The 11,781-nt window shown below is 41.0% G+C and overlaps 1 protein-coding gene and 1 non-coding gene across 2 annotated transcripts; both read right to left on the bottom strand.

Annotated features, from left to right (window-relative positions):
- Positions 1-234: 234 nt before the first annotated feature.
- On the bottom strand, positions 235-341 carry LOC132166832 (small nucleolar RNA R71). Its single transcript, XR_009438633.1, has one exon. It is a non-coding gene; the product is annotated as a small nucleolar RNA R71 (small nucleolar RNA).
- A 9,377-nt stretch (positions 342-9,718) lies between these two features.
- Positions 9,719-11,350, bottom strand: LOC132165069 (uncharacterized). The gene is made up of 2 exons (XM_059575574.1): positions 10,417-11,350; positions 9,719-10,194 (listed from the first exon to the last, which is right to left on the bottom strand). The coding sequence occupies exons 1-2, from the start codon at positions 11,348-11,350 to the stop codon at positions 9,719-9,721; spliced, it is 1,410 nt and encodes a 469-aa protein (XP_059431557.1).
- Positions 11,351-11,781: the final 431 nt, after the last annotated feature.

Raw genomic sequence — 11,781 nt, 5'->3', positions numbered from 1 at the left:
CAGGGGCACAGCTACTGAGGATCCTAACTTGTATCATAAGGAGTTCTTGATTTATGCAAGCTTCAGCACATACAAGGCCTAACTCCATAAAGACTCAGGTTAGCCCTCTTTCCTTTCTCTTTGAAAGATAATGCTAAATTGTGGTATAATTCTTTGCCTGCAGATTCCATCCATACTTGGGAGGAATTAGCCACCAAGTTCCTGAAGAAGTTTTTCCTAGCTCAAAAGACAAGACAGCTTAAAAGGGAACTCCAAATGTTCCAATAGAAAGATGGAGATCTTTTCTTTGAGGCATGGGACCACTTCAATGCATTGCTTCTAAAGTGCCCACATCACAACATCCCTTAAGATGATCAGGTACAAATTTTTTATGAAGGTTTAGATGATACTAACAAAGGGATGGTTGATTCAGCTTGTGGAGGAGCACTTATGGAAAAAAGCAGTGAGGAAGCCATGGAGCTCTTCGAAACACTAAGTGAGCATTCCCAACAATTCTGCTCTAGAGGAAGCCGAGGAGTAAAAAATAAGGGCATGTATGAAGTGAACTTAAATGGTGGATCTCCAAATCAGATGGTTGTTGTGGAAAGAAAACTAGATATGATTGTCAAAGCCATGACTGCTCAAAACATCTCACCTATTCAACATGACACACCAATCCAGGTATGTGCTATATGTTGTCAATTTGATCACACTACTGAGACGTGTCTTTTATCTCCATTAGCAGATCATGAAGAGGCAAATTATGTGGGACAATGTTGTGCAAATTTATTTAACTCGCAAGTGCACGAATCAATTATAGTTTAATGGATTGTAAGTGCGAGGTCGATCCCACAGAGAATTGTATTTTTGAAAGAGCAATTTATATCTTAACTAATTAACTTCTAATCTAGTTCCAAAAGGGTTTTGCTTTTTTGAGTTTTGAAAATTAAAGAATAAACATAAACTAAATAAAATAAGTAAATCTAAGGATAAAGGTACTACGGTTTGGGAATTCACACTCACCAAATCATAACAACATACTTTATGTTCATCAATATTAATCCGAAGTTCTCACAAATTAAATCATAGATATGTTTTACTATGCTTCAAAGAATTAATCAAAACCATCCCATGTATCCATTCATTGACCAAATCACAAAAGGAATCCAAATTCAATTGAAACACCAGATGTATCCGTAGAACAAATCACAAGGGATATCCAATTTTTATGAGTTAAAAGCCAAGCATCAATCATATGAAATTATCTCAAATCATCACATGTATCCTTGAATCACAAGAGATATCCAAGAATCACTCCATACAATTGATTAGAAGTAAAACAATTGAAATATAAAACCCAATAAAATCATAATAATAAAAACTTACATAAAAGTATTGATGTTCTTCATCGGTGAGGCTTCATCCCCAACCTTAGTTGGGAATTTAGCTCCACATAAAAATAAAATCTAAACCTAAAACTCAACCTAAACCTAAAGAAAAACTAAACAAAAGAATTTTGCTCTCTGGGATTGTGTCCTTTTTTCTTGAATGCAAAGAAGTCTATTTATAGGCTTAGGGAAGTCCTAGAAGCCCAAGTAAACCTAGATAATTCGGAAGTCTGTCTCCCAGTCAAAATAGAAGTCTGAAATCGGAATAGGATTCGTCCAGATTTGTGTCCTTTAATTGTGGGGCGATTTTGGCATAGAAACCGTCTGAATTACGAAAATCCTATTTCACAACAAATTGTATTATTTTGAGCTAGCTTTCCAATGCCATTTGAATCACTTCAATCCGATATTTGAGCGGAGAGTTATGGTCAAAATACTAAGAAATGTGCATAATCTGAATTTGAATCCGATCCGAAATCTTATCCAATCTGAACTTTAATCTGATTTAACCTTTTCTTGGATTTGGTTAGACTTAACCACACAATCTAGGTCTTCTCAAAGTATTCTTTCTTCCAAACTTTGCATTTTTCACTTTAAAGCTGCAGTTTTTCTTCAATGACCTACAAAATACTAAAAACACAAAACTAACATAAAATATTAAATAACGGCATAGCTAAAGGATTAACTAATGTAAATAAAGGGGTCCAAATATGCAATAGTTGGCACTTATCAGACAAAACAATTTCCCCCTCAAGAACAATCCATACTCCAACACCTATAATCCAGGGTGGTGCAACCACCCCAATTTCTCATGAAGTAACAATCGGAATGCTCTAAACCCTCAAGGGCAGCAAAGGAGTCCCCAACAAGTAGTCCAACCAGTTCAAGAGCCAAAGAAGAATGACCTGGAGAGTATTGTACATCAATTTGTGATTGCACAACAACAAACCAATGCCACGCATGAGCAGCCAATTCAGAGGACCGAGCAAGCTATCCAAAGACTAGAACTACAAATGGGGCAGTTGGCAAAGGAGCTGAGTGAAAGAAAGCAGGGTGAATTTTCATCCTAAACAATGAAAATTGAAAGCAGTCACAATCCTCAGAAATGGCAAGGTCATAGGAACTGAAGGTACACCTCAAGCATCTCCAGATGAAGCCTCAACATCCAAGGTAAGTAAAATGGAGAAGGTGAATGCACCACCCTTCCCTCAAAGGTTAGTCAAGCCAAAGAAAGGAAAACAACTCATTGATATCTTTGAAACCTTGAGGAAATGGAGATTAACATTCCTTTATTAGATGTGATTAAACAGAATCCTTCATATGCAAAATTTTTAAAGGATTGTTGCACTAATAAAAGGAAGTTTTAGAAGCATGAGACAGTGGCCTTAACAGAGGAGGTAAATGCAGTTTTGTTAAGAAAATTACCACCAAAGCTAACAGACCGGGTAGTTTTACCATTCCTTGCAGGATAGGAGACCATTTTTTTTAGCATGCATTGCTGGATCTGGGAGCAGGGGTCAATTTGCTGCCTTACACTGTATATGACAAGCTGGATTTAGGGGAGCTTCAACCAACCTCTATCACCTTGCAATTGGTAGACAGAAGCATCAAACGACCAAGAGGTATACTTAAGGATGTTTTGGTAAAGGTACGTACATTTATTTTACCTACTGATTTTATTGTATTGGATGTGAAAGAATCTCCTATGCCATCACCTTTACCTATTATCTTAGGAAGATCCTTTATGAAAACTGCTGATACTACAATAGGTGTGAAAAAGGGTATTGTGAGAATGAAGATGAATTGTGAGACAATAAAGTTCAAAATATTCGATGCATTGAAATTACCTCAAGATGAATTAGAGTGTTTTGATGTTTGTATGAGCCAAGGTGTTAGTGAGCCAATTTTGCAGGACCAACATAAAGATCCATTGGAAGTTACCCTCACCCATAGTTTCATAAGGTGTTTAGCTAGAATTTGAAGATGTTACTGAGGACATCATTGAAGCAGAGCACTCACTTGAAACCTTTCCACCATATCCAAGTGCTAAGAGGAAGCTGCAGCTGCATGAACTGGACGAATTGAGGTATGAAGTAAATGATGACAGCAAGCTCCACAAGAAAAGACCCAAGGATTATCATCATAAGAAGCGTGTCAAGAAGGAGTTCTATTTGGGACAGAAATTGTTGACCTATACTTCTAAAGTAAGTCATGTCCCTACACCACCAAATGTACTTGAGCCACAGTCAGTGGAGTTCAAGTGCCTCTCCCCAAACTAGTTGCACTGAAGCTACTAGTAGAAGTGTTTGAGCATTCCTGGAGCTCAAGCGCATCTACCCTGAACAGTGGTACTGAGGCCACTGAAGGCGGTACACTTCTTTATATCTTAATTTCCTTTCTATTGTGTCAATTTCTTTACTTTACATAATTTTCTATAATATTTTAAGTGTTCTTACTTATCTTTTGTGTACATTTTGTATTTTTATATTCAAAAAAAAAAATTCATTCTATCACTGCAATTGACCATAACCTGCATGCAATCGAGTGCAATTCTCAAACTTTTGGATAAATTGCTTTCTGCCAGTGCGATCGAGCGCACATTGCGTGCGCTCAAGCGCACATTACCCACACACGCACACCACTGCATGCGTGCGATTGAGCGCACCATGCATGCGATCGAGCACACTCGGGCAGCAGATCACGTGACCTACTTGTGGTCACTTTTCCCCCACCCCTCCAACATTTCTCCCCTGCGCCGTACACCCCCAGCACCTACAACTAAACTCCATCGAGCACCCCTACTCTCATCGCACCCCCACCGGTCTTCAACCACCACCACCGCACTGCATCTACACTTGCACGACTTCGTAGTCCCTTGCGGCCACCACCTTCACCACACCACACTCACACCCCATCACCCATCAACACCCCAACTCCCCTTATACCCACTCTCCATTTTTTTTTCAAATTTTTGCAAATTGTGGGTGCTTTTCCACCCACATTTGCTCCTGTTGTTGGATTTACCTTATTTTGCAGGGGTTTGGGCAGTCGTTGCTGTGCTTTTGAAACCGTGGTCGTCCCATTGCACACCAAGTGTTCGACAGAATTCCCGAACCAAGCTCATCATGCCAAAAACTCGAGCTTCATCCTCCCGGGGTTCTGATGCCCAAGCCACTTCTCCCCCACCCGCTTTTAAGGAGCGGAAGCTGCTGTTTGAAACAACTTTTACCATCTGAGAAGATTTCCAACACCTTGAGGCAACTCAATGGGCGGTCGTAGAGTTCAAGCGTCGGGGGCTAAAGAAGCTATTCAAGCCGCTCACCTCCACCGCACACAAGAAATTGGTGACTAAGTTCTATTCCAACCTGTCTCATGATTGCAATAGGCTGGCTGCTCTATCTTCCACAGTTCATGATCGAGCCGTTAAAGTAACAAGGGTTGACATTGCAGCTGCTCTCTAGTGCAATGATGAGCACCCTCCAGAAGAAGCGTAGCTTGCAGAGCAACCTCCTAGATTTTACGTGGCGGAGATCATTGAAGACATGTGTCAAGGGCAATATGGTGACACACACCATAATGCCGAAAGCAAGTCCAAGCTACCTCCCCAATTCTGGTTTGTGGACTCTATTTTGCACCGCAATGCCTTTCCCCTAGGGCACAAGACTCAAAGGCGAGACCAATTTCTCCAAATACTCTACGCCTTTCATAAAGGTGCCTGGTGTTCCATTCCTTATATTATTTGGAACCAAATTCACAAATTTTGGAATGGAGTGCATGTCGGGGGAGCTGAGTGCACCCACTCATGGGGGTTGCCCTTTCCTTACTTAATCACTTACATCCTCCGGAAAAAGGGCATAAAGAGCACCGCAACTGATGAGCCAGTCACCACTACCCTATAGTTTGGTATTCGCCAATGGAACCAAAGCTGCTCCCACATGCCTAGAGTACCTTAAGCACCAACAGCTGAAGAGGAAGAGTTTGAGGCAGAGCCGATGGCAGAAAATGAACCTGTAGCTAAGCCGAAAGCAACAGAGGAGGAGGCCCCAGTCATTCTTCATGCAGCATAGTATCGCTCCATCAGTGAAGAAGTGGCCAGCCTTCGGAGAGAGTTGGCTGATCAAAGACGAGAGGCTAGAGAGGAAAAGTCTTGATGGACCAAAGACTAGCTGCCTTAGAAGAACTAATGCGGTCCATTCTCAGTCGTTTACCACCACCATCTAGAGCATCTTCTTCGGGATAGCGTTGAGAAGGGGCCCACCGTCTGGCTGAAGACGTTAAACTTAGCGCTCATGGGAGGCACCCCATAGTTTATCTTGTTATTTTATTTTTGTGTGTTTCACTTATTCTTTTTTTTTTTGTTTTTGTTTTTGTTTTTTTTTTTTTTTTATATTATTTATCTTTAGTTTTGTTTCCTTTTACTTGTTTTCTTGTTTTCTTATTTTGTAGGGACAAGTGTGCTTCGATTCAAGTTTGGGGGTGTGCTATGAGCCATGCTTTCCAGACCATGCTGTCCATATCCTAGGTAAATTCTTTCCTTGTTTTTGACACATTGGGGACAATGTGTCATTTAAGTTTGGGGGTATAGGAACACTCTACACACACTTTGTCTCAGTTTCATGTTATTTGTTTTGTTTGTTTGTTGTTGAAAATAATAATAATAAAAAAATTTATGCATGTTCATGTTTGCCTTAAAATTTTGGTTAATCTAAAAGAATTGTGGTTTGATTTCATTGGTGATCTTAAAATTGTGAACACATGATCTGATGATAGAATTTATTAAGTTGGTCACTTGCTTAGGATAGTTGAGAAATCACATTTTTGATCTAATCACACAAGCACATCAGCACATAATTTGTGGAGTATGATATGAAAATCTGATGTGTGTGTTTTTATGTCTAGGGTGAAACTGGATGATTTATTAGATGGATACTTTGGCATCTATATATGTGAGTAACTGGACCTCTTGCCTCAAAAGCTTTGAGAGTTTAGGTCAAAAGGTGAAGACTTTTGATTTGGTTAAAGTCTTGGTTAGTTTGGTTTTGTAGCCTTTTTGACTCGAGCTAGTAAGTCCTAGGGGTGTCTTTACACCTAATGTTCTAAAACCATCTGGTTTGGGAGTCATTGACTTAACACTCGTTACATGAGTCAATTAGAAAGCTTAAAGGAACCAAACATTGCACAACCTGACGAAAAAAAAAAAAGAAAAAAAAAAAAGAAATATGACATTGCTATTCATTTTAATAGGGAATTCAATGAACCTTGAGATATGGAGACATTGCACATTGGAAATACTTGGAAGCTTCATAATTTTGTGCTAGTTCACTTTACACTGTTTTCAAACTTGTGATGTTTTAGCATGTCCTTTGGAAGTAATTGAAGTTTGAGATTCCAATTCATTGTGAAGATGGATTTCATCTTTTTAAGCTTGCTAATGAATGAAAATCATAATCTTGAAGTGATACTTTAATTTTTGGGATAACATGAACAGTGCATGATGTTTGTGGGCAACATTTCTGAAAAACCCTCGCGAGACTTCACTCGTCCTCTAGGGAATTCCTAGGGGTTTAAAAGGCTTGTTGCATATGCTAAATGCAGTCGTACATCCCACGAAAGATGGATGTATCTTTTTGTTTTATGTTTTTTCCATTTAGTTTTTAGTTTGTATTGCTAAGGAACTAGCAATATGTAAGTTTTGAGTGTTAAGTGTCAAAATATTCATATTTTAGCCCTTAACTTACATGTTTTATTCCTTTAGTTTTGGTGAATTTATGCCATTTTAGTTCTTTTATGTGTTTTCCTTATTTTGTAGGTCCTTTGAAGAAAAGGAAGAAATCTTAGAAGTTTCAGACTTAAAGAGGGATTTTGAAGAATATTGGAGGCTCTGGTAGTGCGATCGATCGCAGGGGAGCTGCGATCAAGCGCACTACAGGCGAAGAACACAAGCACAAGGCACCTGCAATCGAGTGCGCCCAGCACAAGAGGATCGATCGCAGTCCTGTGATTGATCGCACACAGGTTGCAATCAAGAGCACCCGTGCGTGATGGCCAAGTCAGCCGCCAGCCTTGATATGCAAATTGTAATTTCTAGGGTTTTGTAGCTTTATACGAACTAGGGCTCAAGCCATACGATTTTTAGGATTTCTAGAGTATTTCTAAGGCTTATAAATAGACCCTTAAACCTCTAGAATAGACAGACAATTTCCAAGGAGAAGAATTGGAGCTCTTCAAATTCAAATTTCGGGTTTATTCTTTTCCTTTCTTTTTATTTTATGAAGATGTTTAACATCAAACTCATGTGTAACTAATTTACTTAGTATGGCTAGATTAAAGCCCTAGTTATGTTTAGTTAATATTCAATATTGGCACGTTTGTGATGATCATGTTGTGATATTTAACTTGATTAATTTCTGCTTTCATGAATTCCTCATATGTGTTTGCTTGATCAACATATGCATGTGGTATGGACTAGTTAGTTAAACCAATATGGATGACCGAGTCCTGGGTTTAATAAAAGTGACAAAAGAAATCGACACCGGGTTCTTGGTTAATCAACATAGGAAACCGGGAGTATACACCCATGCCTTATGCCTCATGTGTTTGTCAATTTCCACAGAATCATGCTTTCATAACTTAGTATACACCATGCTAAATCCTTTAAGAAAGAAAAGAGTTAGAGTATACACCCATGCCCTTAGGTTGACAAACATTACATATGCATAACATGATCAAAGCACTAGTATATTGATATATTATCTAAATATAATTAGTGGTGGATATCAAAGCCCTACCATTTTATTATTATCAAATCAAAACCAATCTTTGTTTCGTTTTACTCAAGGAAGATATTTTTAAGAAAAATTTAGCAATCCTCGTGGGAATGATCCCGTAATTGCATCATATACTACTATGTTGACCTTGTGCACTTGCGGGTAAAACGTACAATTATTTGCCTATTAATTTAGGTAGATATTTGCACAACACCAGCCTTTCTGATAAGTTTAGCTTTTGCAAGATTTTCCTCAAGGGATATTCAGTTAACACCTTGATGGTATGCGCTTGAAAATATGGTCTTAATCTTCAGGTGGACGTGACCAAGGCGAAAGCTAGCTTTTCAATCCGAGGGTATCATTCCTCGGAGCCGTGCAGGGCTTTGCTAACGAAGTAGATGGGCTTTTACACTTCTTGTTCTTCCTAGATTAAGGCTGAGCTTATGGCTGATGAGGACACCGCCAAGTACAGGTATAAGGCTTCCCCTTCCACCTGTTGGCTCAGTAGTGGCAGGCTGACTAAATATTCCTTCAACTCCTGGAAAACTTGGTCACATTCTAGACTCCAAGAGAATGCCTTCTTTAGAATTTAGAAAAGGGGAAGGCATTTATCGGTTAAGTGAGAGACAAACCGATTTAGCGCTGCTATCCTCCCTGTCAATTGTAGAAGCTGCTTTGTGCTTTGAGGTGTTTGCTTGTCCAGGATCGCCTTGATCGTTTTAGGGTTAGATACAATTCCTCTACGAGAGACAATGAACCCAAGGAATTTACCCAAGGCTACTTCGAATGTGCATTTGGAAGGATTGAGCTTCATCCCGGAGTGCCTTAGCATGTCAAACATCTCGGCTAGGTCTGCGATGTGGCTAGCCGCTCGTATGCTTTTGACCAGGATATCATCTACATATACTTCCATATTTCGCCCAATCTGCTGCCAAAACATCTTATTGACTAGCCGCTGATATGTAGCTCCTGGGTTTTTCAGTCCGAATGGCATGACCTGGTAACAATACAGATCTGTGTCCATCATGAAGGCCATTTTTTCTTGGTCGGACTCGTGCATGGATATCTGGTTGTACCCCGAGAATGCATCCATGAAGCTCAATAACTCATGCCCCAAAGTTGAATCGACAAGTAGGTCTATCCATGGAAAAGGGTAGTTGTCTTTGGGACATGCCTTATTGATATCGATGAAGTTGACACACATTCTCCACTTCCCGTTCGACTTTTTTACTAGCACCACGTTTGCCAACTAGGTGGTGTATTGGATCTCTTTAATGAATCTGGCCTCGCGTAACTTTTTGACTTCTTCGGCAGCGCCCTTGCTTTTCTCAGCTGAGTGCCCTCTCCACTTCTCCTGTACTGGCTTGAAACTAGGATTGGCATCAACTTGTGCACCATGACCAATGGTGCTATGCTCGGCATGTCCTCAAGACTCCAGGCGAATACGTCACAATTCTCCTAGAGAAAAGATGCGAGCTTTTCTTTTACAATCGGGTCTAGCTGGGACCCAATTTTGACAACCCTGTCAGGCTTGCCGACCGAGAATTCCTCAAGATCTTCGACCGGTTCGCCGCCATTTAATTGCTATCTATCCTTCTTACATTTGCTCCCATGGGCCAAGGTCTTAGGACACTCTTTCATAGAGATGTTGTAACATTGTCGGGCAGCTCGCTGATCGCCCCTTACTTCTCTAACTCTATGATCCGTCGAGAACTTCATCTTGAGATGTAGAGTTGATGTGATGGCCCTTAGTTCATTGAGAGCCATTCTCTCGATGATACCATTATATGCTGATGGTTGGTTGACCAATAGAAAATATATCATGACCTTCACCTGCCTTGGGTATGATCCAGCCGTGATCAGTAGTTCAATTGATCTGACTAGTTGCACTTGTTCCCCTGTGAATCCCATTAAGGGACAGCTGGTTGGGATAATTTTCTCCTGCCCCAGATTCAGCTTCCTAAATGCAGACCAATATAAGATGTTTGCCGAGCTCCCATTATCCACCAAGATGCGATGGACATTATGGTTTGCCACTGTTAGGGTGACAACCAGGGCATCTGTGTGTGGGTACAATATACCCACTTAGTTTGCATCCGAGAATCCAATCACTATCTCACTCCTCCGGGATTGCTTCATTGGTCGTCTTATAATGTAGACTTCATGAAAGCTTTCTACTTGTCAGGCATAAGTCTTCCTCACCCTTCTTGACTCACCTCCCCCGGCGAATCTGCCAACTATGGTGTGGATTTCTGGAATGTTTGCTTGGTTCTAAGGCTCACGGGTCAGGCAGGCAGGCCTTCTTCTAGGCTCTTCCTGTCTTGCTCTCTCCTCCCAAGGATACCCATTTTGATTTCTGCAGTCGAAACTTCTGCTTCGATAATGCTCTAGCCGCCATTGATCTCGGGAGGGGTGGTAATTTACTTCTCGGATGTAGTTTTGTCGAGAAGGGGCTACTCTTCTTTGCTCTCCCAAGAATCGAACGAGTTTACCATTTTTGATAAAATTTTCAGTGAGATGCCGCAAAGCAATGCAGCCTTTTGTGTAATGCCCATTGACCTCGTGGAACTCATAATAGTGATCTGAGTTTTGATTTTGTGGAGCCCTGGGAGGTCTTCGATATCTTGAATCTTTTTTGATTTCCATCAAGACCTCGGAAATGTTGGCGTTGAGCAGGGTGAAATTGTAATTGTTGAACTTCTTCTTGAAGGGTTTCGGAGTGTCGAGCCCCGAATGATCCCTCATCTTCTTCTCTTCCAATTTCTTGGGAGTCTTCCGAGCTGACCTCGTTGCTCTTAAGGTTTCTTCCTCGTTAATAAATTCCTCCACCTTATCTAACAGCTCTTGGAGGTTGTTCAGTTGTCTTCTCGCAATTTTCCTTGCTACTGGCTCCTTGGTTGAGATACCATTGTAGATGGCGGAGAAGATTACACCATCGGTGGGATCCTCTCCCTTCAATTTATTGGTGTTGAACCGAATCATAAACTTTGTGAAACTCTCCCCCTCTCGATGGTGGAGTGTCAGGAGATACCCAAAAGGCTTTTTTCTTTCTCTGGAACCCAGGAAGTGAGTGAGGAATATTCGAGCCAAATCTTCGAAGGTACCCATAGAAATGGTTGCCAGGCTTCGGAACCACTCTCTAGCGTTTCCGGAGATTGTAGTTGGGAAAGCTTTGCACGCAATTTCGTCGGGTATGGCATACAACATCAATTGCATCTGGTAATTCTCCAGGTGCTCAGTCGAATCTCCGACTCCACTGTAGCTCGGGATCTAAGGTGTCTTAAATTTATTGGGGAGCGGGTGATCAATCACCTATTTGGTGAAAGGCGTCTCCGTGCCGGCGAAGAGCTTGCTCACCACTACAGTCTTGTACTTCTCCTTCTTCTCCATAGCCTCAAGCTTTGTCTTAAGTTCCGCCAAGGCTTTGTCTACTTCACGTCGTGAAGCCGTGATTGGCTGAGGTTCTGATGTGTTACGGGAGTTTTCGTCTCGATGGGTGTGGTTGTGCAGGCGATGACTGTGATTTCCTTGCCCATCTGAAAGTTCAACCTGATTGATTTGAGATGGAGAGGGAAATCGGCGGCCCAGTTCTTCGTTCTGCTAGATTATAAGTGCCATTTGCGCTTCGAGAGAAGCAATGCGCTCCT

This window comes from Corylus avellana, chromosome ca11, assembly GCF_901000735.1.
Source record: "Corylus avellana chromosome ca11, CavTom2PMs-1.0".
In the NCBI taxonomy this organism is placed as follows: domain Eukaryota; kingdom Viridiplantae; phylum Streptophyta; class Magnoliopsida; order Fagales; family Betulaceae; genus Corylus; species Corylus avellana.
This window is presented reverse-complemented; position numbering and strand designations above follow the sequence as displayed.